General features: G+C 43.6%; 1 protein-coding gene across 3 annotated transcripts in view; it reads right to left on the bottom strand.

Annotated features, from left to right (window-relative positions):
- Positions 1–27,755, bottom strand: part of ITPR2 (inositol 1,4,5-trisphosphate receptor type 2) — a 215,222-nt gene that overhangs the window by 112,313 nt on the left and 75,154 nt on the right. For all 3 annotated transcript variants that reach the window (XM_066633900.1, XM_066633901.1, XM_066633902.1), the window contains 15 exons: positions 26,424–26,617; positions 24,971–25,103; positions 24,083–24,137; positions 22,743–22,908; positions 20,476–20,649; positions 19,932–20,021; positions 19,694–19,819; positions 16,608–16,730; positions 13,359–13,559; positions 11,140–11,391; positions 9,261–9,386; positions 8,853–8,981; positions 6,733–6,853; positions 1,522–1,712; positions 468–610 (listed from right to left, as the gene is read on the bottom strand). In XM_066633900.1, the coding sequence (XP_066489997.1) occupies positions 468–610; positions 1,522–1,712; positions 6,733–6,853; positions 8,853–8,981; positions 9,261–9,386; positions 11,140–11,391; positions 13,359–13,559; positions 16,608–16,730; positions 19,694–19,819; positions 19,932–20,021; positions 20,476–20,649; positions 22,743–22,908; positions 24,083–24,137; positions 24,971–25,103; positions 26,424–26,617 (2,224 nt within the window). The remainder of the gene's footprint in view (positions 1–467; positions 611–1,521; positions 1,713–6,732; positions 6,854–8,852; positions 8,982–9,260; positions 9,387–11,139; positions 11,392–13,358; positions 13,560–16,607; positions 16,731–19,693; positions 19,820–19,931; positions 20,022–20,475; positions 20,650–22,742; positions 22,909–24,082; positions 24,138–24,970; positions 25,104–26,423; positions 26,618–27,755) is intronic.

Below are 27,755 nucleotides of genomic sequence, written 5' to 3'. Positions count from 1 at the left end.
GCCAGTGGCACCGTGCGACCTTGAAGCAGCTGACAAGCTGAAGCCGACCTATTCCATCTGCTCTGAGCATGGGAGGATGGAGGCCAGATCAGAACGAAACTTCTGAATTGTTGTGGCTCTTGAAAGATAGAGCCTTCTTTCAATTGTAAAAATCCCTACGGGGATTTAAATAAGCCTGCCTATGTAAACCGCCTTGAATAAAGTCTTGAATAAAGACCAAGAAAGGCGGTATATAAATACCTTTATTATTATTATTATTATTATTATTATTATTATTATTATTATTTATTAAGTAATTTTGCTTGCAATTGCAGTTTCCAATAACTTATTGACAACTTTAAGTATTTGTTGTATACCTGAGAAGGGGCCCTTCTCTCACCAGCCTGACAAGCCCTAAAGTAAGCAATAGAATATGTTTTTTTTTTCTTATAAATAAATACTATAAAAAGGTTTCTTCAGGCACTTACTTGGACATAAAAGCCCCACATCGGATCCTCGCATCACTACCCTCGGGAAAGAGAAGTTCAGGACTGTGCAGTACGTCAACCAACACTGAAAATTCCGCCTGCATCATGGGGCTGAACTGCTGTTCCAAAGAGGCCACCACATCCTAAAAAATGAAGTACCAAGAGGGGGGTGTCACACTGTAGTCTTGGCTAGAACTGGCCACCCCAAGAACATTTATGATGAGTTTTATAATTGCACAGTAGGACAAATGCTCCTTTTCCTTCCTTTACCCAGTTTGAATGATGAGCTGGCTACCGAAATAGAAGCCATATTCCTGCAGTGTTGATTATCAACCTCATCTAACCACTCTACGCACTACCCCTAACAGGTAGAGGTGAGAGAAAATGATGATAACTAAATTAAACACGTAACACCGCTTTCTGTACTTCTCATTTTTGTAAAACAAAACACACACACACACACACACACACACACACACACAAAACTTCTGAAGTCTGCAAAAAAAATAAAACTACTTCATTTGCTTTTTATTATTTTATTGGGGGGGCGCCTGGGTCACGACTGTGGTTGCATCTGCTGACACTATACCACCTATATCTCCTACCTAGTACACTTTTAAAGCAATTATAATTTATAGATATAAAGTAAATTCTGAATAAAAACACATAACACCACTTTCTGCACTTCTAACTTTAGAAAGCACTTAAATCTGCAAAAAAATAAAACTGTTTTCTCTCTCTTCTAGGTCACAGGCCTGTATTTGTATACACCAGTGATTTTCAATCTTTTTCATCTCATGGCACACTGACAAGGCACTAAAATGGTCAAGGCACACCACCAGGTCTTTGACAATTGACAAGGCACACCATGCTGCCAGTGGGGGCTCACATCTCCCATTGGCCCTATTAATAAATGACCTCCCCCCAAATTCCTGTGGCACACTTGTGGACCATTCGTGGCACACCAGTGTGCCATGGCACAGTGGTTGAAAATGGCTGGTATACACCTCATAGACATTTTTAAAAGCACACATTTTTATAGTTTCCACCTCACCTGCAGCTTCTCGATGATATTCCTGTAATCCCAGGAGGGTCCACCAAGGGCTTCTTTAAAGCGTGGGCCGCTGCGGGCAGACATTCTCCAACCCATCGCCGCTCTCTGAACCATGTTAGAGTGACTTTTCATAAACAGTGTGTTGACTTGGCTGTCCAGATCTACAGGTATTGCAATGCCACGATTCTTTGCTTTGGAAGGACAGAGTCGTAACAGAAAAGTATTAGATTAGTATTTGCAGATGCAAATAGATTACAGATATTCATCTAAAATGATAAAAATTAGATAGGCCAAAGCAGTGATTCTCAACCTTTTCCACTACAGATCAACAAAAGTATATAAGTAAAATCTATATATACTTGATGACTGCATTAGATAAAGTACAGATAACCAAGGGAAAATGATAGCATAGATCCAACTGTGCATTCTTAGAACCAGAATGGAAATTACTATGCCAAGCAAGACTATGGTTATTATGGTTATTATCAGATAAATCATTATCATTTATCAATGCCATCTGACTCATAGATTCACAAAAACGTATCCATCTGTTCAAGATAAATGTTGGTATTTTCTACCTATCAGGGCAAATTTTTTTCATATATTTTGGGAATGCCCAGAAATTTAACAACAGTTAATAAATCTTAGGGTTAGAATTAGAATTTGAACCACGAAAAATCTTATCCTTAGATTTGAAGGATATGGCTGCTGGAGATAGATCTAGAAATGACAGTGACAGTATCATCACTATTAAATCATTTACATCATTTACAGCAGTCATAAATCAGCCTCCTCCAATGTACACTGCAGGCCTGTTGTCAGGAAGGCCCGAGCAGCCTCCTGGACACAGGCAGACCTACAGAGATCCATCAGAGCAGGTAAGCCCATGAAAGTGGTTGGAGGAGGGCAGGGTGGGAGTTTAATGGTGCAGGAGTGGGCAGAATGGGGCATTTATGGGGGCATGGAGAAGGGTGGATCAGGCCTGGGAAGGGACAGGATCAGCAGCAGTCCATGAAAGCGTCGGCCCAATGTGCAGCTGCAGCAAAGAAAGCCAATTCTATGCTTGGGATCATTAGAAAAGGTATTGAGAACAAAACGGCTAATATTATAATGCCGTTGTACAAATCGATGGTAAGGCCACACCTGGAGTATTGTGTCCAGTTCTGGTCGCTGCATCTCAAAAAAGACATAGTGGAAATGGAAAAGGTGCAAAAGAGAGCGACTAAGATGATTACGGGGCTGGGGCACCTTCCTTATGAGGAAAGGCTACGGTGTTTGGGCCTCTTCAGCCTAGAAAAGAGACGCCTGGGGGGGACATGATTGAGACATACAAAATTATGCAGGGGATGGACAGAGTGGATAGGGAGATGCTCTTTACACTCTCACATAACACCAGAACCAGGGGACATCCACTCAAATTGAGTGTTGGGAGAGTTAGAACAGGCAAGAGAAAATATTTCTTTACTCAGAGTGTGGTTGGTCTGTGGAACTCCTTGCCACAGGATGTGGTGATGGCATCTGGCCTGGACGCCTTTAAAAGGGGATTGGACAAGTTTCTGGAGGAAAAATCCATTACGGGGTACAAGCCATGATGCGTATGTGCCACCTCCTGATTTGAGAAATGGGCTATGTCAGAATGCCAGATGCAAGGGAGGGCACCAGGATGCAGGTCTCTTGTGATCTGGTGTGCTCCCTGGGGCATTTGGTGGGCCGCTGTGAGATCCAGGAAGCTGGACTAGATGGGCCTATGGCCTGATCCAGTGGGGCTGTTCTTATGTTCTTATTGAGGTATCACTTCAAGCATCTGGAATGTTATTGGACAACTTTTTTTTAGGATTATGTATGAAGATGCAAAGTGAACGTATGCCTTTAGAAGGTGATTGGGCAGATTTATGGGAGAAAATGCCATCACAAGTCACAAGCCATGGTGGGTACATGCAGTGTCTTGGTTTTAGAAGTAGTTGGCTATCTCTGCCATGCCAGGTGCAAGGGAACAACAGGATGCAGTGCCACTTCAGGAAGCTGGACTCAATGGGCTTTTGGTCTTCTTATGAGAAATGTATCATTCACGTGGTATACTGAAACAATCACACTTCTCCAGGTATTATTTGAAGTGAACAAGTTTCTTCATCAGTGGCTGATTAGCCGTCAAATACTACAGCTTTTCAAAGACTTTCAAGCTAATTAAAACTATCACAAAGGAAGCCAAAGAAAAAACACGATCCTTTGTTTAGAATGATTCTTAAATGTATAATTCTGTTTGTACTTAAGATTTACATCAATCGTAAAAGGTCACAGTTGAAGGCTTAAGCTGTAAACAAAACCTTTGCCGGCTTATTTTCTTGTAGCTTGTAGACAGTTTATCTTTCATTTATTACATAGTTCATTATTTAAAAAACAACATGAAACATGAGTTTCCATTTTGAAATACAGTACTGACAAACAAATGTGAACATAAATATTTATTTTTAATTGCGTTGTCTTCTGCTTCACTCTTCAGAATATATCGATCTCCCTTAAAGTACTACATGTGAATTATTTAGATGCATATTATTTGGTTGCTCCAGTTTAGAGAAATTTTGAAAGTATGAAAAGAACTTGCAATGAGTGAAAACAGGATTTAAACAGGGGATGTGATGGGCTTCCACGTGAATTAGAATTTGCACTGGATTTGGGGGTTCTGCTTCAGCCAGAATTGTTTCCAGCCTGGAATAAGGAACTACTGGCACCCAGCAATAAGGTCAAAATGTGTGGGAGGGAAGCCTTCATACTGTGCTAGACTATACAGTACACACTCTTAGAGCTCTCCAACATGTCTCATGCATAAGAACATAAGAATGTAAGAACAGCCCCACTGGATCAGGCCATAGGCCCATCTAGTCCAGCTTCCTGTATCTCACAGCAGCCCACCAAATGCCCCAGGGAGCACACCAGATAACAAGAGACCTCATCCTGTTGCCCTCCCTTGCATTGGCATTCTGACATGGCCCATTTCTAAAATCAGGAGGTTGCACGTACACATCATGGCTTGTAACCCGCAATGGATTTTTCCTCCAGAAACTTGTCCAATCCCCTTTTAAAGGCGTCCAGGCCAGATGCCATCACCACATGACCACAGAGGCCTCAGCACACATGTAACAAGGTTATTTAGGAACACTTGACGGCTCTTTCATAACCTCCCTAACCACCAAATACTATCATCATTTTTAAAGTGTATTTGATAGACCAGTAAAAGTCTTCAACCTAACCTGTGAGAACAAAGAAGCTGACAGTTGGCAACCTTCAGTCTCGAAAGACTCTGGTATCGCGCTCTGAAAGGTGGTTCTGGAACAGCGTCTAGTGTGGCTGAAAAGGCCGATTCGGGAGTGACAATCCCTTCCACGCTGGGAGCAAGTGCAGTCTGTCCCTGGCCTGTCTCCCTGGCTATGGGCCTTCCTTCTTTGCCTCTGTGCCTCAGACTGTTGGCCAAGTGTCTCTTCAAACTGGGAAAGGCCATGTTGCACAGCCTGCCTCCAAGCGGGCCGCTCAGAGGCCAGGGTTTCCCACTTGTTGAGGTCCACTCCTAAGGCCTTCAGATCCCTCTTGCAGATGTCCTTGTATCGCAGCTGTGGTCTACCTGTAGGGCGCTTTGATCTCCAGCAGCTCATGGATCGTTTTAGCAAGGCCTGCCAAGATTTTGTACTGACAATCAGCCTGAAGAAAACACAGGTCATGGTTCAGGATGTGGACTCACCTCCCTGCATTACAATCTCTGCGCATGAACTGGAGGTTGTCCATGACTTTGTGTACCTTGGCTCAACGATCTCCGACACTCTTTCTCTCGATACCGAGCTAAACAAACGCATCGGTAAAGCAGCTACCACGTTTTCCAGACTCACAAAGAGAGTCTGGTCCAACAAGAAGCTGACAAAGAAGCTACAAGTTTCCTAATCACAGCCACTCTCCTGTTCCAAAACTAGAGTATAAAATATGTCCAGAAGGCCTCTATTGAACATGAACAAAACTTTTCATTTAGTGGTATACGAGAACTTCCTGTGTCCTGAGGCAGGGAGACAGAAATGTCACCCCTCTACACATCACTGTGTGCCAGACACACCCCCACTTCCTGAATGGTTCCATTTAAAGCGGTTTGGAGCAAAGTGAGGGTGGGTGAGCCCTGTTCGTGGTGCTTGCTGCTTCCAGTGACGAACACTGTGTGGTCCATTACCTCCCAGTCCTGCAACAAGCCCAGGAAATACCAGGAGGACTGGGGAGTGCATTGCCCCAGTCATGCCATTGGCCTCTCCGCACCTCCCTGCATTCTGACCTCTGCCCCTCTCGCCACGCGCTTCATCTACTACTGCTTTCATTTTTAAGTTATACTATGAAACACAAAATATTAAAAGTTGCCTAGTTCAATAACACAGACCAATGAGATAGATGGGGCAGTACTAAGAGGGAGTTACCAAAATTCCAAAGCTGAACTTTGGAAACAACTTTTAAGTAAAGAGAGAATCAAAACATGCGCACACACCCCTTTCCTATTTGAAAACTTCAGTTATTTCAGCAGGTAGCACCTTATTTTGCTGATAGTGCTGAATGCATGGGAAAGTGTGCAGCTAATTATAATAATTAAGGACGCAGTTTTCAAAAGGGAACAACTCTCCTCGCCAAGTACCAAAGAAAGCACCACAATGGAAGCACCTGGAGGGCAGGTCCTTCTGATTGCAGAGCCATCACGTAGGTGCCTATCGCTACCAATGGCAGGTTATAATTTAGTACCACCATAAAGTCACAATGAATAAGACACAGCAGCTTTGAAACAAGTCAATAAAATAGTTCTTCATCAAAACTTCCTGAAGGGAAGAAAATACTGATCAGAGCCACAGGAGTACTACATTCAAATACATCAGTGTTGTCAGAATCATGTCTTCTTGGGTTATTTTGACCTATGATCTTATTTTTAGAGTCATACCAAAAGTGATGTGTGTACACCTTGAAAAGTAATATGGGAATGTAACCAACACACTGTGATATTACACAAGCATAGAAGAAGCATTTATTCTGGCACTAAATGCATGTTTGCATTTTATTACTGTGTGTTTTGGTATGTTGTGAGCCGTCTTGAGCGCCTCCCTTCCGGGCGGGGGAGGGGGAGAGATGGAGCTATGAACATTTTAAAATAAAATAGAAAAGCTAAAAGCAAGAATGAAAAATCAGACTTTCACCTACCAACTTCAGCCAATGTTTTGATGCAAGACTCCACCGAAGACTTCTGCACTGGGTTCGGCCAGGAACAGTTGTAAATTCGAAAAGCAGACTGCAGCAGCTGAATAAAAACAGGCTGATGTGTCTGAAAGCAAAAAAAGGTTCTACTTTAGAAGCTAAAGTATTTTAAGATAAGCAACAATTGCCTTGTGTTATGATACAACACCAAAACAAATTCTAATACAGGCATCCCTATACTCAGATCTGGTTCACTGTTTCACATAAATGCAGTTCTCCCCCCCCACACCCATTACCTCCATTTTTCCTTATTAGCAGTGGATACACAGATTTTCTATCTTAACAGAGGAACAGTTTCTTGCTTAACACAGGAACGCGACATGCAAGCAGGCAGCCTGCGCACTAGAGGGACACAGCCAGAATGTAAATAAGAAGCACGAACTGCCTTACTTCCTGTTAAAGTTCAATTAGTCTCCATCCTGTAGCATGCAGGCCTCCTGCCTGCCTCAGTTAAGCAAGAAATTGTTCCTCGGTTAAGCAACAAAATACGTGCTTTCACTGCTAGCAAAGAAAAACGGAGGTAATCGGCATGGGGGCATGGAGTATTGTAATTTAAATAGGGTTCCCCCATATCCGCAATTTCCATATCCACAGAATCCCCACAGATATGGGGGAGGACTGTAAAGCACTGATGTAAATATTTGATGTTCTTCCACAGGGCCAAATCAAAGATTCAACCCCCAGCCCTTCCCGATCTGACTCATTAGAAACCAGCAATTCTGAAACACCTGGCTTTAGAATAGTGTCATTTAAACTTGGCTTTGCAAGGCATTTTCACCAAAGAGAGCAATTAAATTCTCCAATTACATTGCAAACCCCTATATTATTCATATCCACTAGGCAGCATTTTCACACTCTTTATCTTTGCCTTTGTCCATATTTATTTTGGAGGAGACTCCAGGAGGACAGCTGAGATGTTTCCCTTCCAGTAGGCATGTCCTTGCAAGGGCACGTCTGCTCAGTTATAACAGAAAACACACATTCATAATATTAGATTAAATGTCTTCAGGCTTCTTCTTCCCTGTGGCTTTCAGGCAGACAGACCTTCCGCCACTGCTAAGCAGCATCCACAACTGCCTGTCTCAGGATGGCTCTGCTGGCCTAACAGCAGGAAAAAGCTGGGAGCCAGATTGGCTCTCAAGGAGACTGGTTGTGTCCTGGTGTATCCATTCTCCTAGACGGCAACTCCAGCCCCTGGCAGCGTGACCCCACTGGCCACTCTCTGGAAGAACAAGCGTAGCCTCAGGCTCAGAAAGAGGCAGAGAAGAAGTGACAGAAAAAAATAACATTGGCTTCTTATGTTGCACACAAACTGAATTTTAAAAAGCTTCAGGATTAATCTGAAGAGATCCTACCAAGTATACAGTGGGCCCTCTTTATCAATGGACGGCATCCATGGCTGGAGGGCCTCGTAAGACCTCCTGAATGCAACCAGAAGTGGCTTCTGCTCGTGGCTGGAAAGTGTTCTCAAACATGGGAAAGTGTTCAAGTGGTGAACATGGTGGTGTTCCCAGACCCACCTCCCGCAATGTGGCCTCCCCGCACTTCATATCACCTCCGGACACAACCAGTCGCATTCAGGAGGCCTTCTGAGGAGGCTGGGAGGACCTGCACACACTCTGGAGAGCCGAGAAAGGCCCCCATGTAAGTTATTGCAGCACCCATTCCGCCGCCACCCTCCACATATTTAATTATTGGTATACACAGTGGATCCTGGAACAGATCCCCCGTGGATACCAAGGGCCCAATGTACACTTGGCAGTGATCTGTTGATTTTGATCTTCAAATCCTCAATTAAGTATGAATACTGCACTATTCTGCTCGTATAAAATTCTGCATGGATATCAAATATTACACTACATTCTAAGAAAGATTTTCTGATGAGAAGTATTTTTCTTTTTCTGGAGAGGACTTATTTTCTCTTTTTGAAATAACCCTCATCTTCACATTAGCAGCGAGTACCACCAAAGAAATTGAAGTTACTAGAAATTCATGCACTTATAACTGTCTATCCCAAATGTGACCATAACAGTCCAAAGTGAACATTTGTTGTAGATGTCTCTCACCTGGAGGCTTGTGCTGTTGTCTGAAAAAGGAGAATTGAAGAAGCCACTCACGATGTTCATCACTGGTTCAGTGACGTACTTCTCCAAAGAAACATCTGCGTGCTTTCTGTCTGTGGTTGTGTTGCATACCTGTAGTGGACAGAGTAATGGTGTGGAAAGAGAGTGAAAAGAGTTGCTCCTGTTCACTGATTATATCTGAAGTGTCAGCACTCTGGACACTCTTAATACCAATACATAGTAAAATACTAGAAAAAAAAATATACCAAAATTAATGCCCTTGTACCATATCACTAACTTCAGGGATTTGTGCCTTTGAAAATGCAGACAATTGCAGAAGCAGAAACCTTACATCTCAATATATTGCCTTCACTGTAATTTCTGCAGTATTAACGGATCAAAAAAACTTACCCTGGCCATGTCCACAAGGAAGTTCTCAAATAGCTTCCAGATGTGGTTACTGGTGTAGATTTCCTTCATTTCCACTTCAGTGTCCACATAGCAATGATTGACAAAATTCACATATGCAATCTTCACCTGGAATGTCAAACACAAAAAACTGGGTAAACTACAGCCATGAGTAGAGTATTTTCTTGCAGTTCACAAAATATTTGTCAGGAGTGGCAATGTTTAAAGTATTATGAAAAAAGGTCATCTTGTGGTTATAAATACAATCAGTTCCACAGATCCGCATAGCCACAGAGATATAAAGTCAATAATCAATTTTTGTTTTAACTCTTAAGATTCTGTAGACCTTTCCTGTGAACCTGCAGTCCTGCCAAAAAATTTTTCCAGTTGGGCCCCTGCAGCTCCTAAGACTGGCCCTGATCCAGGTAAAATGATATGAATCAGTATTAACCAGAAACTGCAAGATTTTATGTTAATTTTGGATTGTCTTCTATAAGCTGTGCTCTTGCATTTTAAAGTAAATTGAACTCTGCCACAAGAGCCCCTAGTTGAACCATGCTTCCTCAGTACCATCTGCTAGCCATTTGTATGATTGCAGGTGGACAATAATAATAATAATAATAATAATAATAATAATAATAATAATAATAATAATAATAATAATAATAATAATAATACATGTATTTATATACCGCCTTTCTTGGTCATCAGATTTCTCCTCAGACTTTAATTCAAGGCAGTTTACATAGGCAGGCAATACTAAATCCCAATAGGGATTTTTACAATTGAAGAAGGTTCTGTCTTTCAAGAACCACAACATTTCAGATGGATCTTTAATGATCTGGTATCACATTCTGGCCTTCATTTTCCTCCCACACAGGCTGACAGCGGCCAAAGAGCAGGTGAAATAACTCGGCTGGGCTTGTCAGCTGCTTCAAGGTCTCGCCATTCACAGTGCCGGTGGCCTCGAACTGGCGACCTTCGGATGTTATCTTCAGGCAAACGGAGGCTCTACCCTCTAGACCAGACCTCCTGCCCTCCGGACCAGACCAATCTTTTCTAAACTTAGTGCTTGCTTTTGTTCCTTGTTCACTTGATTTTGTTGTTTCTTTTAATTCAACTTTTTAATGATAAATCTTTTACATCATTTTGAATCTGCCTTGTTAAAAGAAAATCAGTGAATTGTTCATCCCTTCACTCTGCAGGCATGACTGATTTTACAGAGACCCCTGAGTTTGGGGTTCTGCCCAGACAGCCACTCTGGCTAGCCTGATCTACTCATCTGTGGCAGCAGATTCAAACTACCAAGACTTTTCCCGGTGAGCTACATGTCCAAACAAGAAGAGAGGGCAATGGGAGGGGTGTGAGCGTTAAGCACTAGGCGCTACTGCCCTGGATCAATGTGTGGTCACACTCTGGACCAGACACCCCTTTTGTTATTTAACGGTCCATTCACCTTCCAGCCTGGTTTCCTTCCTCTAATGTATTTAAAGAAATATTTATTACTTTTCTGCACATTTTTAGCAACTGGAATGTCCAAGGCTGTATCTGCTGTGTTCTAATACAAGAGCAAAGGCAAAGATTCCAGCCTGTTTAAATGGCAAAACACTGTTCCTTGCAACATTGTCCCTGCTCCCAAATTGCACTGTGGTGTGACATCAGCATGGAAAAAAACAATAAATGCTTCATAGAATTACCTCATGTTTTACTTATGTCAAACACCCTGATTTACCTCTTTGTTGCTAACAATCTGACACTCAGCAGAGACCCTGGGGCTGTTTTCAGCCTGGCTACCCAGCATGCTGCCTCGATTTTTTTTCAGAAGCTCTGAAAATGCTCTTGCAATTGCTCGTCACTCGCTGTGCTGCAGAGTCCAGCTTACCTCCGGAATGCAGTCATCGTGAGTCACCACTCGCACAATGTCATCCAGAGGGAGAAGGGAATTACATTTGATCTCAGTGTAGACGTTCTTCCCTTCTGTACATGATGCGAGCAATTCCACCAGGGTGATGTGGTAAACCAGAGGTCCGCTCTCATCCACTCGGTCTCGCTCCGAGCACATCATCTGAAGAAGGATCGGAAACGACGCTCGGTCGTTATAAAACACCAGCACGTCTTCGCCCCCATTGACGAGCTGAAATGAGATCAGGAGGGGAAAAAAACTTTTCATCCGTTTAATTGCTTCAAGTTTTTCCAGCCCTTAAATATTCAGTTGAAACCAGATTTGATGCAATGTCATGAATTCTATTATAAAATTCCAATTGTTTAACTGGCTTTCCTGGATACCACTCTGAGCGTGGAGCCAGGGGTGGAGTCCTCAGTTCTCACTACCTAAGTCACTTGCCTAGAGCTGGTCTTAGGAGACAGAGCCTTCCCTCAGCAGATAAGTCCAGCGCAGGGGCAGGGGGAGGGCAGGAAGGGGATGGAATGGGGGTGAGATGGGGCAGGGTGGAAGGACTGGGCCCAGGAAAGAGGAGGGATTGGTGGTACTGGTGCATGCCATACCCCAGCCCACTTCCTGGGTTGATATTGCTGGCGCAGGCCCAAGTCGACTCATTACAGCTGCTGGGGCTTACCTTGGGGCAAGGGGACAAATGTCCCTTTACCCCAAGGAGAACTCCAGTAGCCAAAAATCCCCTGCAGGATACAGTGTAGCCTGCATTGCCAAGCAAGGATTTAAGTTGGATCAGGCTGTACATCTGTGGGGCAGGCAAGCCACATTTGCATCAGCAGGGAAGAAAAGCAATTAATGTAAATGCACTTTCCTCAAGCGCAAGCACTCTTTCACTTATCCCTATCCAGGCTTCCTCCTTCCTCCTTTGTGGTTTCCTCCAATGCTGACATCTGGGGCCTGATTCTTTCTATATACTGGGATACACATTAAAAAGGGGAATGTCCAAGCAGCGTGTAATGCAACAGTGGGCAAGCGTAGCTCTCTGTACATGGGAAAGTGCCACTCCAGGAGAGGTTCAGGGAGGGCTACAGTGATAAGAGAATTACACAGTAGAAAAGCACAGACAGGTGGGGAAGTGAAGGACGCTGTGAGGGACTGGATCATTTTAAGCTTCTCAGTGCAAGAGCCTGTCTTTTTTTCCTCAGCTGCAGCAAGTGTTAAGAACTATGTAAGTTGTTGTTGGCATCCTTCAGTCTCGGAAGACTATGGTATCGCGCTCTGAATAGTGTTCTGGAACAGTGTCCTCTCCAGTGCGCAAATCCTGGGTAAGGTAGATATGGAGGATAGACTGTTACCCATGCAGCAAATCCCCCCTCTCCACATCGCTGAAATGGTCCAATGGTAAGGCAGAGGCCAATACGGTTGGTTCCAGTGGCGTCTCAGTTGCCAGAATGTGACTGTGTTCAGCCATAAACTGCCTCAGGGACTCCGGCTCCGGATTTTGCCTCGAAGTTGACTCCTGAAGCCTTTTCCATAACTGGATGTAGCCACAAGGCAGTGGAGGTTTGGGATCAGAGTTTTGCTTCTCTCAGATGAGCTGCCTTCCCAGGCTGACGAGTCCCATATACCCGGTGGCTGTTTAGTTGCCTCTTACGACAAGTATAGCCAAACTGAGGGCCTATTCTTATCCCCAGCCCTCAGGGGATGAACTATGTAAACTGATGGCATTATACAGCAGGCCCTCTCTTATCAGCAGACTCAGCAACCATGGATTCCACCACCTGCAAATTCTGAGCCCACACTTCAGAGAGCCTCAAGACATGACCGTAAGCCACTTCCAGTTGTGTCCAGGAGGTGTTCTGAGGTGCAGGGAGGTCTGTGGCTCATTCCACTGGCCTCCCCATGACTCAGAGCACCTCCCAGACATGCCCAGAAGTCATGGATGCCTTCTGAGGAGACGGAGAGAACATGGAGTGAGCTATGGGCCCAGCACAGCGTCTGGAGGGCCCAGTGCGGCCCTAACAAGAGAAATTGTGGCACAGTGACCCTGCCCCCTGCAAACTCCAGCAACTGTGAATTTCGGTATCCACAAAGGGTCCTGGAACAGATTCCCTGCAGATATGGAGGGCTAACAACAACTATGGTAGTGGTGACATCAGGAGAAAGTGCGCATGTCAAATATACGGGGCATGGCTGGTTTTGCATACCTCTGTCATGACCATATCCTGGCATTTCTTCACGTATTTGCCATCTGCCTTCACAATGGTTTGCAGAAAGCGCAGATACTCCACGTGGCGGCCGTGCGTTTCGATGCAGTGTACGAAGTGCTGCACCACCCGCTTGCTAATTTCATTGCACAGATGGTAATTGCTGGTGAAGATGTAACGCATGGTCTCCGCCTCCAGAAGCTAATTGAAAAACAAAGGAAAAGCCACTCATCGAGACAGTAAAGATGCTGCTTACATGAAACTGGCGCAAGCACTGAGAAAATGCAGAGGAAATGCAAATTTCTGCAACAGAACAGCACTGCTCCTGTGACAAACCGACCTGGAAAGCTACGCAAAAGCCTGACAAATGCCCCCAAGGAAGGCCTGAGGGCCTAATCCTAGCCAACTTTGCAGTGCCAATGAAGACACAATGCAATTCTGAGATAAGGGAACAAACTTTCCCTTACCCTTCCATGACTGCCTCTCCACTGCAGGATGCACACCCTGTTGGCACGGCTGCATCAACAGTGGAAAGTGGGATAAGGCTGGACCCTGAGTTACGTGTACCTGAAGGTTAATAAAAGAAGATTTGAGATCTGGGGCATGCATCTTTTTCACAGGAGAGTTGTGTCCCTGTGTTGCAGCACTGTGTTCACCTGACCCACAGATAAATTATCTGCCTCAGCCAAGAGGTCAGATGAACCACAAGAACTTCACGTGACCCATCCAGTGGCATAGCTATGGGGAGGCAGCCCCGTAAGTACTGCAGGTGCTACATCGCGCCATGTAAGCGGACCCTCCCACTTGCCATTGGAGCCATTCCAGGCAGCAATAGCAATACGCAGGCAGCAACGGCAACATGCAGTGCACTTTTTACTAGTTTTGAATGATGTCTGTGTGCGTTACATTCTTGTTTTTCATACATTTCTCTTGTCTTTTTGCATAAAATGAAAATTAAGTTTTAAAAAAAAGAGTCTTCAGGGATCGAATGGCCCTGCCGGGGGGGGGGGGGGAGAAAGAGTACACCCTGCACATTGCTTCCAAAACCATGTATGCCAACATATTTTACACTAAATGGCTCCTGTAAGATGGTACCTGCTGTGACATTTGCATACATTATCACAGAATATCAGCAGGTTATCAGGTCTTCTAAAAAGAAAACCTGCTTTTTTTTCTCCTCCCAAAGCTACTCCTTTATTCATGTCAACTTTAATCAGTTAATTAACTGATTAACAGAATGAAAAGTACATGACTGATCAGCTTTTAGATTTCTTTAGTTGCAAAATCTAATAATAGTGCATTTAGCTAGTGGTTCCCAAACTGTGGGTTGGGACCCACTGGTGGGTTGCAACCTGATTTTTGGTGGGTCGCCAAAGGGTGATGGAATGATCAAATAACAAATTGCTTCAATCCCAGAGGCTATTAAAAATCAGATACTGTAGCCGCTAATTACCCTTCAAAGCGCTGAGTTCCTGCAGTTGGCAAGCACATGTAAATATAGGGAGATAAATGTGTGAGGGTCTTTTTTCTGGATGCTATTACTTATAAATAAATAAAATAAATATTATTTCTTTCTAGGACCCCTCTTTAAAAAGTCTGGTAAACCTAGGCAGGTCCTGATGGAATGTCATTTTAAAAAGTGGGTCCTGGTGCTAAAAAGTTTGGGAACCACTGTATTAAACACAATAAAAGGGAAGGGCAGTGTTATCTAAGCGTCTTCTGCTTCTGAAAAATCTGCTCTTGTTTGAATCGTGTTTGAATGTTTCTTTTCATTTTTTCAAAAACTAAGCAGCCAAGGATCACACTACAAGCCACCTGCTGCAGCGAAAACCAAGGAATCGGGGCACTGTTCTCAGTGGCATTCCAGAGGGAGTGCCACAGCACTACGTTTTGCAGATGCTGCAACATGCTGTATAAGCTGCTCCTCCCCCTCACTGTCTCCTTCGCTTTGCTCCGGCTGCCAGGAATAGGTCTGATGGCAAGGGGGAGGGACAGCTTACACTGCATGTTGAGGTGCCCTGCAAAATGTCGCTCTGTGGCCCCCCCCAATGGGAACGCCACTGCAGTAACTCCAGTTTTATTTGGAGGTTAGGAAACTGGTTCGCCTTAACTACAGTTCATCTTAGTTCTGCTCCAACTGTGATAAAGGCAGGAACAGAAAATTCCATATGAGAAAGGGCTCTGGGGGCATTCTGCTCCTGATTTCTTAAATCAGTGGTTCCCAGACTGGTGGGTTGCAACCTACCAACCAGGGAAGCACTGGCCTATGTCCCTTTAAGGGGCAGGGAGGAGGGAAGGCAGCAATGCAATCCCCGAGATCGCGCTGCTGCCGGGGACAGGAAAGGGTTTGCTACTTACCTGCAGTTAGCACTGCAGTCCTGGGGGTTGCGGGCAGCCCTCTGCAGTGTTAAAAAAAGAAAAAAATAAGGCAATTTCAGTTTTCTCGACGAAATCAGAAGTGCCCATTTTTTTCTTCTTTTAACACTTCTGGAGGCACAGGGAGCCCTGCAGAGGCCCCCCAAGACTGCAGCACTGGCTACAGGTAAGAAGAAAAACACTCTCCTGTCCCCAGCAGCAGTGCAATCCTGGGGATTGCGTTGCTGCCTGCCCCCCTTGCAACAACCTACAGTGCTCCCAACTCCCTTGTAGGAGTTTGGAAAGCACTGTCTTAAATGAAGCTCACAGATTAGACTCAGCACTGGTCTACTACTACTTGTGAATTTGAGTAAGAAATGGGAAGGGGGGAAGGGATATATCTAGAGGTGGGAGAAAACAGTGATAAAATAAAAACACATAACACTGCTTTCTTCACTTCTCATTTTTGTTTTAAAAAATTCTGCTTAAAAATAAAACAGTTGTATTTGTTTTTATTTATTACGTAATGGGTGGGGGGGTAGTATGGGTAATAACTGTAGCTGCATCTACTGATATTATACCACCTATATCACCTACCTAGTACACTTTTAAAGCAATCGTAATTTATAATTCTAATGTAAATTTTGAATAAAAACATATAACGCCGCTTTCTGCACTCCTAACTTTGGAAAGCAATGAAATGCATGAAAAAATAAAACCATTTTCTCCCACCTCTACATCTGCACTGGTGCTTGCTATTAGTGAATTTGAATAAGAAATAAGGAGGAGGGAAAGGTATATATCTGAATACTTAAAATGCAGTTTAATGCAATTTTTGATAAATACAATCATCTGTAATATCCACCTAGAAATGAGCATCAATTGCATACTCACACCAGGTGTTAAGAACAAGTTGAGGTGTTTATGAAGGAGAATTTGATTCTGCGGATTTCCACGACAGAAGTTCTGAAGAAACATGTGAGCCAAATTCATAATTTCATTCATCTTTTCGTCAGTCTTCAGGTACATTAAGAGTTAAAGGCACAGACAAAAGAACAGATACGCCAGTTAGGTATTATCATTGACGTAATTGGAAATGAATGTCACATTCCTCAAGCCCTTTCCTAGCTTCAGGGGGCAGCAAAGTCCTATTAGCTACAATAATTATAACAGAATTATAGTAGTATTATTCAAATGCTAAAGAGAAAGCCAGGCAGCTTTGCTAAGCAACAAAGGCAGGGCTGCAAGGTTCTACTGGAGAAAAATAGAGCAAAAAGAGAGCTATGATTGTGTTATGGTCTGGCAGTTGGACTTAGACCTGGAAGATCCGTGTTCAAATCCCTGCTCCCCCATGAAGCTTCCTGGGTGACCTAGGGCCAGTCATTATCACTCTGCCTCACCTGCCTCACAGGGTTGTTGTGAGAACAAAAGAAGGGGAGGAGCTATGTACAGCACCCTGAGGTCCTTGGATGAAGGGTGGTACATAAAAAACGTGAAATTAAATGAAATACACTGTGTAATGAAGTGTGAACAACTTTGCGTTTATCTGAATATTTTGATGTTTATTAACTTTGTTGTGAGGATTTGAAAAATGCTGCAATTTTTGGCACAGTATCAATAGTTTAACCACAGTTTACACTATGAAGTTGTATTAGATGACATGTATTACAAAACATTAGGCAACAGGATAGATAAGAACACAAAATCTAAGATAACTAAAATTGTTTTGATGGTACAAAAAATTAAGGTAAGAAGCAGCACTTCTGAATTGCATAGGAAACATTAAAAATTCAACATAAACAATTTTTGTGTTACGCAGCAAGAAGCAACACTTAAGTTGACTCACCAGCTGGATTAATTTGATTACAATTTTCAATAAACCAACAGAAGAGAACATGCCCTCTTGTAACAAATGCCAACAATGACATGCGCAGCATGCACCCCTGCTCAATGCTAGGTTGTTCTTAAATATAAGGGCGTCCCTATCCGCAGGCTTGGCATTCTCAGATTTCAATATCTGTGGGTGCGAAGCCCACAGCTGGAAGGCCTCACAGGATCCCCCAGAAACAACCAGAAGATACTTCCATGCCTGAGACTGGCTGCATCCAGAGGCCTTCTGAGCAATGGGGAGGCCACACTCTGCCTTCTGGTGAGGAGGCACTTCTGGTCTTGTCCTGGAGTTCCTATAAGGGCATTCCACCGTTTCATTATTCACAAAAATCTGTATCCATGGGGAGTCCTGGAATGGACTCCCTGCAGATAACAAGGGCCCACTGCATGCTTCTTTTTCTGTCAGGCTATAGCTTTATTTAGGTGCAAAGTGAACAAACAAATTGATTCCTGATTTTTTTTACTAAGCAGACAGTCCTAATCACAATGCATTAAAACAGTGTTTCTCAAACTGTGGGTCAGGACCCACTAGGTGGATCAAGTGCCAATTTCAGGTGGGTCCCAATCATTTCAATATTTTATTTTTTATGTATTAGACTTGATGCTCCCCTGGTAAGTGACTGCATTTGGGGAAACGTTACAGACCTGTACTTTTAACAAGCTACTATATATATTCTTTTATCAATGATAGTAAATGGGACTTACTCCCGGGTAAGTGTGGGTAGGATTACAGCCTAGGATTGTTAAAAATGTTCCTGCTTGATGATGTCACTTCTGGTCGTGACATCACTTCTGGTGGATTCTGACAGATTCTCATTCTAAAAAGTGGGCCCTGGTGCTAAATGTGTGAGAACCATTATATTAAAAGCAATCAATATAAGGGCATTGGATTCTTAGTTTTAACTGTTCCAGAAAGATCCTGTGGGTTTTTCTTCACACAAAAGATACACATGCTGGGGAAATTTGATTGTATTCCTGCAAATGAAGCCGTTCAATTGCCTTGCAAATTTCTTAGCACCAATGTAAACACCCAGTTTGCAGATCCTTTGCATAACAGTCAGGCTTCTGTATGAAAAGTGGTAGCAGTTGACTGTCATACTTAACATTCCCTCATTCCAGTCACCTTTGCATAACTACTTGACAGAAAGAATTTGGTTTGAGTTAGATGGCAAATTCAACCAGTACAGTATGTTCTAGAAGCTGCATTTACAGTGGGTACTCCTTATCTGAGGGCTCAGCATCCTCAGATGTCAAGCCCGCACTGCAGAGGGCCTCAGAGGGCCTCTTGGATGCAACCAGAAGCCACTTTTGGTTCATGCCAGCGACTCCCAGAGGTGTTCTGAGGTGCAGGGAGACCACATGAAGCCTCCTTGTGCCTCAGAACACCCACGAACTGGAAGTGGCTTCCTGTTGTGTCCAGGAGGATTCTGAGGCAGCCAGAAGGCCGGGTGCAACCTCCAAAGGGCCAAGGGCTGCTCCTAAGTATGTTACTGCACCACCTCCCTGTGGATTTTAATTCTCTGTGGATTTCAGTATCCACAGAGGCATCTGAAATAGATCCCCTACAGCAGGGCTTTTCAGACTGGGGCATCACAACGCCCCAGCCTGTGGGCCCTGGCCTCTGCCCCCTTAAGGGGCAGGGGCTGCCAGGAGGCAGGTAGGAAGCAGCGGTGCAATTCCCAGGATCACACCACTCAGGGGGCTGCAGGGGCTTGGTTGCACTTACCAGAGCCTCCTGCAGCCTCCCGGAGGTGCGGGGAGCCCTGTGCGACCTTCTGCAGGACTCCAGACAGCGTTGAAAGTGGAGCGATCACGCTCCACTTCCACAAAAATCCCCAGTGGATTGTGCTGCTGCCTTCCCCCAGCCCCTGCAAAGACGTACAGCAGTTTTCAAACTCCCTGAGAGTTTGAAAACCGCTGCCCTACAGATACCAAAAAGTAATTTAATAGACATTTGGGGGTCTTTTCAGACTTCACTGAAGCCAGTGGGTTGGACGGAACAGTGCCAGACTCTATTCAATCCAACCCCAAATGTCTGCTATGATTCAATTGTCCTAATTACAAAATGCTCATCACTATTTATTTATTACCTTCTCATAGGGTATCTGCAGAAGATCCAGCACCACACTGTGAGCACCCATATTTTTGAGCAATCGCTGTTGTTGATTTCGACACTTTTTACTCTGGATGCAGAGTTTGCTTAGCCGGATCAAAATCTGGTGATTAAAAAGAAATATGTACCATGTGAAAATAATAAGCAATGGTACATATACGATGAATAATAATAAAGCAAATATCTAGAAGCATTTCATTAGCAGGTATACCAACCTCCATAACAATGTTGTAGTTGTTACTCTTATTGCTGTCAATCTGAGGTTTCTTAGTTCCATCTTGGACTGGACTTAAAATATTTGGTTCCTATCATTAAAGCAGAAGAAGAAAATTAACTTCAAAATACTGAGCATGACTCAAAAGAGTGAAATATCAACAGACACGGAAAGTATTAGAATAGGTGTAAGCAACATCATTGGCGTCCTTCAGTCTCAGAAGACTAAGCACTGCTTCACTTAACTGTAGGCAAAATTTGCACAAGATGGAGTATACCTCACAGCCCAGTCCTACCTCAACCCTGGTGCAGTGATGCAGTGGCAATGGCACAGATTGTTCTGCATCCCATGAGGGGTTTGCAGCTGCTGGAGGTCTCCTTGGGGTAAGGGGACATTTGTCCCCCTACCCTGGGGTAGGCCCCAGTAGCTGCTATGGAGCAGCTTGGATCAACTTTCCATTTGTTGTCAAATTCTTTTACGGTTAATCCAATTCCTACAATCATGGCTGTTCACACTGAAACCACCCACCTGGCAAAAAGACCTACCTCAATGGGTTCTTCACTTCCTTTTGTCTGGCTTTCCCCCAGCTCTCCACTCTCATAACTGCTGCTCTTTTCAACCCAAAGCTCGGATTTTTCTACCGTCAGTCTCAACTGGTCAAGATCGGTTTTGATTTGCTTGTAATTGTCCACGTCTTGGTTAGACACCAACAACTGAACCTGTAAAAGCCATAAACCATTGCAAATGTTATCAAAGCTGCAGCTCTAAACTTCGGAATATACATGCTTACATTTGTATAGGTTGGGCATCCCTTATCTAAAGTGCTAGAGACCAGAAGTGTTTTGGATATCAGATTTTTCTGCATTCTGGAATACTTGCATATACTGTACATAATAAGAGATGTTGGGGATAGTTTTTTTCTTCCTCTGCAACTGGTATCATTAGAGGTAGGTGAAAATGAGGTGGAGATAAAATAAAAACACATAACACTGTTTTCTGCACTTCTCATTTTTGTAAAATAAAATGAAAACAAAAAAACCAAATCTGTAAAAAATAAAACAATTTTATTTGGTTTTTATTTAATATCTAATGAGGGGGTGCACGGGTGATGAATATGGCTGCCTCTGCACCACCGACATCACCTATCTAGTACACTTTTAAAGTGACTTATAATGTGAAAAGATATATAATGTTAAAAATACTTACAATATAAATTTTGAATAAAAACACATAACTTTCTGCACTTCTACCTTTAAAAAAACACCAAAATCCACAAAAAAATAAAGCCATTTTCACTCACCTCCAGGTATCATATCCAAGGCAATCCTCTTGCCCATTTGTTATTTGCACGATTTACTTTGGGATACGTTTTACCCTCGTAAGGTTAGTATAGTATACTTTTTGTTCAGGGAAGGGTTTAAAAAAACAAAACGAAAACTGAAATATTTAGTCCCAGACAAAATGCTAAGCCATAGTGATGCACTATGTGAGGCTACATCAAGACTCAAGTTCACATGTGCCGCACTCTTATTACATCAGGGGCGCAGAGGGGTTTACTTTTGTTTTGTTCTAGCTGTTGTTAGATATAGCAAACCAGGATCAAACTGTGATTTGATGACCTGATTTGCCAACTAACCACAGTTAAAACTATAGCTCCTCAAACACAATGGGAACATCGAAGAAAACGTAATGGGGATATGTCATTAGTTCACAAATGAAAGCAGAAGCTTTTAATATCTTCCTTCCAAACATGAAAAGACTCACCATCATTCATTCTCAAGTGCTAGAGTCGAGTTAATGGGTTAGCATCATGCCTGAACCAGAACTTAGGTAGTTATATATGCAGCCAATACCACTTTTTGCAGTTATTTGGTACTCTCACTGAATCGTAACATACATGCTGCCCTGGCTAACTCTCATTCACACATAATCACTCTCTACTTTTCTCTGGAGGCAGCCTAGTTCAGTTCCCAATTAGATCTGTCTTCCCTGCACAAAACATGTCAGCCACCCAGCCACTCAACTGTCATTTAACTGAGAACTGCAGCTGTTCATGCATCTCATCAGCACAGCCCTATTTAGTAGCTGGGGGGGAGGTCATTATGCAGCAACTGTCAAATACTAAACAAAAACTTTCTTTGCTACTTGCTGCTTGTGTGAATTCAGAAGATGGAAAGCCTTGTAATTAAATGAGTGGAACAGGTACATGCAGTGTGGGGGGCGGGGAAGGTGAGACAGAACCTCCCCACTGGTGTCCTCTGAAAATCACCACAGCCTAATCTGGTGATTGTGCATGGCGTGTGTGATCACTGAGTTAGGCTATGGTGATTTTCAGAGGATGCCGTTGGGGAGGTTCTGTCTCACCTGCCACCCCCCCACACCGCACGTCCCTGGGTGGTATAGTCCAGTTTGAACATTGCCTTCTACGTGAAATCCGGAGGCTAAAGGGAAGGGTTCAGGTAAGCGCAAGATTTGCGTCAATAACTGTGACCTTGTTGACTTCCTTTACTCTCATCAGGCGAACGCAGTACGTAAACATTCTGGATGCATCTGCATTTTTACGAGAAAAGGTTTAGGGCAAGGGGGGGTACTCAAACTTTCAGCTGCCAAGGCCATATTATTCAGTCTTGCTCCCATGTTACAAGGTCACTGGGCTCAGAAGGACAGTCACAAGGTGTTGGTGTGCTGGGTGTGGCCTGCAGGCTGTTGTCTGGGGATTCTTGGCTTACAGCCTCACTAACAACTTAATGTACGTTTTAAAAAACCAGTCTTTTTAAAAAACTGTATTTCCAGGCACACTATGAAACTATACCTGTTTAAATGCTTGCAGAACTTCTGCTCTTTGGCTGAAGTGTTTAAACAGCAGCTGCAGAGCCCCTGAGAGCAAAGGAGGGTAGTCGTGCATGATAAGGTGAATCAGAACACGCAAGAAAGTCCTTCCCCCTTCATCGTCCAGCTGCACTGCATTTTTTTCTTTTCTGTACAAAAACAAAACCAAGTCAAGGCACTGGTGACAAGCTGATTATGGACCAAACTTCACCCCCACCTCAAAGTGATGAGTTGTCACAGTGATATTCCCAATTCAAACTGCACATTACCAAAACCACATTTCAGTACTGGGGCATTTCTGGACAGTTTAGGCCCACATACTGTGTCACTAGGTCTTGCAAACTAGACCACGAGGCATCTTAATGACAGTTCTCTTGAAGCAGGATCTCTGAGCAGGTGAAGGGCAGCTGTCCCTGTTCAGCCCTGCACAGGATATTTTCAATTGGCTATTTGTTATTGTCTCTTTTGTGTCATTTCTTTTTTCTTTTCTTTAAATTGTGAGCACTTTGCCAGGGGTTTATTTTTCTATGTAAACCATTTTGCAACTTTTTGTTGAAATGACATTATGCAGAATACTCTCGATAAAAAATTACAGGCTCATGTCGAAAGCCTCTGACCTACTAGAAGTGACAGTGCTTCATCAAGACTGTACTAGTCACATTGAGTTACAAGATCTGCAAACCAAAGGCTTTACCACTGACAAAAAGTAGGAGTACATCAAGAAACTGCACAAATGAAACTGAGGAAGCACAAAGACTGAAAGAAAAGCACAGATTAGTTTTAGAAAGCAGAGGAAGGGGAAAAGATGGGTTGAGTGTAGAGTAGGGGTGCCCAAACCCCAGCCCTGGGGCCACTTGCGGCCCTCAAGGCCTCTCAATGTGGCCCTCAGGGAGCCCCCAGTCTCCAATGAGCCTCTGGCCCTCTGGAGATTTGTTGTAGCCCACACTGGCCAGATGCAACTGCTCTCAGTGTGAGGGTGACTGTTTGACCTCTCGTGTGAGCTATGGGATGAGGGCTTCTTCCAATGCTTGCTGTTTCACGTCTGTGATGCAGTAGCAGAAGCAAAGGAAAGGCCAGCCTTGCTTTGTGCAAGGCCCTTTATAGGCCTTGAGCTATTGCAAGACCTTCATTCATTCATATAAGTTCATCTTTAATATATTCATTTATGTAAACTTATGTAAATTTATTCAAATTTTAAATGTAAATTAAATCTTTTTTTCCCGGTCCCCGACACAGTGTCAGAGAGATGATGTGACCCTCTTGCCAAAAACGTTGGACACCTCTGGTGTAGAGCAAAAGGAATAGGGTCTTCTCAGAGATTACCTGCCAGCAAACATAGTCTCTGCTTGAGCAGCAATTTCATCAATGTCAGGAACAACTGCCATAAAAGGACACAAAGCAGATTGTGAGAGCTGCAGCAACAAAAAATGGTCAAAATCCCCTCCTGGTTTTGAGTAGATCCACTCTCAATATTGTACAGGTTCTAGCAGAGCCTGCCCAAAATCTCTTGGTGGCTAGGGCAGAGTGCCAAATGCGGCTGTTTCCCCCACCTGGCGGTGTGCCAGCTACCACCTCCTGTTCCCTGGATTCAAAATGGAAGATGAGGATATGAAGAGAGGAGAGTGGTGAGCTAGAATGTATCTGATGCTCTGGTCTACCACTCCCCCGTTGCATTTCCTCTTCCACTCTGTTCCCCTCTTCCAGTTTGAATCCAGGAAGGAGGAGGAATAGAAGCAGTGGAGGTGGGCACCACCTATGCCAGTCCACAACCTGAGTATTGTATGAATAAGTTGGGATTCCTCTTTAATTTTCTGAGCTGTGAGTTTCTGATGCTTTTGTTTAAGCTAGTGGTTCCCAAACTTAACTGAGTCATGAAGCCCCTGCAGACTTCATGGCTCAGCCAGGCACCACCATATTGGATCTCATGAAATGCAGTGAGATCCAAGATGGCAGTGTCCAAATCTCATTAGATTTTGTGAGTTCCAAGAGGGCAGTGCCAAATCTCGCAAGATCTAAGATGGCAGCACATAGGGGAACAGGTAGGAGGGGCCACCGAGCACTCCAGGGAGTGTGCCATAACGTCCTAAGGCATTGAAACACACACTGCAGAAACCCCTGGTTTAAGCTAAGATAAATGTATGCCGCGCTCCCATGTCAGTGCATCAAAATGAATCGTCACTATTTTGAACAACTCTGCTTTCGCGACAGTACCTGAGGTGATGGGTGGTGAGTCAGCTGGAGACGTTACAGAATTATCAATGGTTTCACTGCTCTCTCCAAACTCCTTCTTGTAAATTGACAGCATGTAAGATATTCTGTAGTCCAGCCGAACACTAAGTATAAACTGCAAGAGGACAAAGTGGGATATCACGTGTTTTGTCTCCTTGAAAGTTTTCAAGACCATTTGAAAGTGATTTGTCCATTAAATTTCAGTTCCTATTGTTTCATTAAAGAATGTCTAAGAATATTATTTCAATAAGTGATCATTTTAAATCATAAGAGAGCACACATAATTTTTGAATGCTTGAGAAATGCCCATTAAGTATCCGAAATTGTCTTAGGGCCCAATCCTATCCAACTCTCCAGTGCTGAGGCAGCCATGCCAATGGAGCACTTTCTGCATCTCGAGGTGGAGGGGCAGTCACAGAGGCCTCCCCAAGGTAAGGGAATGTTTACTTCTTTACCTTAGGGCTGCATTGAGGTTGCATCAGTGCTGGAAAGCTGGAATACAAGTGGGCCCTTAGAGTCTAGTCTTCTACCATTCCAGCACACAGAACTGGACACCAGCGTTCTAACACTAGAGTAAATGGACAGCTGAAGTTCACATTAGTCCATTTGCAAACTAAAGCAAAGGAACAGACCTTGTGCTGCAATCAAAACAAATCTGTACAGCTCCAAAAATGAAGTCACCCCCATCACGAGCCTTTCTTCATACTCAATGTGGTGGTTCACAACCTTTGGTTGGGTGCAACCCCCTTAAGGAGGATTGTGACCTGACTGGGGACCCATATGTGCCATTAGTACAGCACTTCCGGGTTCTTGCCACCCCCAAACATAGGTAAAACCTTTTTTATTTACATGCATTTTGTGGCAGTGGCAGTGGGAACAAGAACCCAGACGTGCCATACTATCAGCACCTATGGATCCCCATATGAATCACTACCCTCCTTAATAATAATAACAACAACAACAACAACAGGTATTTATATACCGCCTTTCTTGGTCTTTATTCAAGACTTTATTCAAGGCGGTTTACATAGGCAGGCTTTATTTAAATCCCTTATTAAATAGGGATTTTTACAATTGAAAGAAGGTTCTGTCTTTCAAGAACCACAACAGTCCAAGTGTTTCACTCTGATCTGGTTTCACATTCTGGCCTCCATCCTCCCACGCTCAGAGCAGATGGAATAGCTCGGCTTCAGCTTGTCAGCTGCTTCAAGGTCGCACGGTGCCGGTGGCCTCGAACTGGCGACCTTGTGGATGTTATCTTCAGGCAGACGGAGGCTCTACCCTCTAGACCAGACCTCCTCCTTAAGGTGAAAATGCAAACACCTGCCCTGAGGGGTCACAACCCCAATGTTGGGAAACTCCCTTAACTTTTAAGTATAATAAAAGAGATGTTAGGGCTTTTGTTTAATTTTAATTTCAGACTGAGGCTCTTTACCTGCAGAATCTCAATTATTTTTAACTTAGTGTCCATGACGGTGACATCTTCATTCTCAACTATGATGGCCTGCTTGCCTGGGTGGATGCTTGGGGCCACATCAGGTATAGAGAGGGGAAAGATGGACCCTCTGCTGAGGACCATTTGAGTCATCATCTCTCCCACTCCATGAATGGTCCTCATCACATTGTTTCCTAAGTATCAGAAATATGAAAAGAGAGGCTCGCGTTACTTTGATACATGCAAGTTCCTTTGAGAGCATGTGATTGATAATGCAGAACATAAACATAAAAAAATATTGCTGTTGTTACTTCAATAAAAGCCAAATAGCTTAAAGCAGGGGTTATAAAGCAGGGGGTTCCCAAACTTTTGAGCGACGCAATGTACCTCATGCCTCCTGGATGCGATAGGAAATCGCAGAAGCAAAACAGAAGTAGCATCCACAAACTAGAAGTTGCTTCCGGTTGCATCTGGGATACATTCTGAGGCCCACAGAGGCCAGTAGAGTAAGTCACAGGCTGGCTCAACCTGGTAGCAACCTCCAGGGACTCCAAGTAAGGTTTGGGGGGCAGATTTGAGCACTAGGATCAAAACAACTGCGCATCGTGTTGCGACCCACAGTCTGGGAAACACTGGCCTAAAGCTCACTTACAAAGGGAGACATGAACTCATTTTCTTGGCCAGCCTTCCACCTGAGATAATCAAGGTATCATTAGGAAATGTCTTTATCCACCACAGTTAGAAGCTTTGGACGTCAAAGCCTTTTTGACTAACACACACAGTAACTTTGGATGATAACATTAGCAAATATACAGTTCAAAGTGGAAATTAGCCATGACTCCCACAGGCAGTATCTCAAAAGACCTAGAAATAGCATCGTGCATGCTACTTAGAATATTTCTGTAATTAGCTTTGAATATTTCTGGCCTCCCAGTCAGTCCACAGATACTGATGGCATGTTGCCATGGTAACTGGCAACACCACAAAATCAATATGCTTCTTGAAGTCACACTCAAGGCTAATGAGAGAAAGTAAACAGCAAATAGATACGACTACTCTATACAAAAGTAAATATATATGGGTAGAAAGAAAGGTAGTTGACAGAACATTTGAACAGTTCTCAAATTCATTGTGCATTTTTGGTTACCATCACACTGTAATGATGAGAATGAATCACACTGTAAAGTTAAATGCGAATGAATAGTTCATGTTTCAGTGTAATACAAGGATCAGAACTGTAATTGCAGAGGACATTTTGCCCACTAAGTGCAAATTTCCATATCCAGAAAAAAGCACATTGTACACGTTCTGTGGAAAGCTAACATCTCAAGG

Source organism: Tiliqua scincoides, chromosome 7 (genome assembly GCF_035046505.1).
Source record: "Tiliqua scincoides isolate rTilSci1 chromosome 7, rTilSci1.hap2, whole genome shotgun sequence".
Lineage (NCBI taxonomy): Eukaryota > Metazoa > Chordata > Lepidosauria > Squamata > Scincidae > Tiliqua > Tiliqua scincoides.
This window is presented reverse-complemented; position numbering and strand designations above follow the sequence as displayed.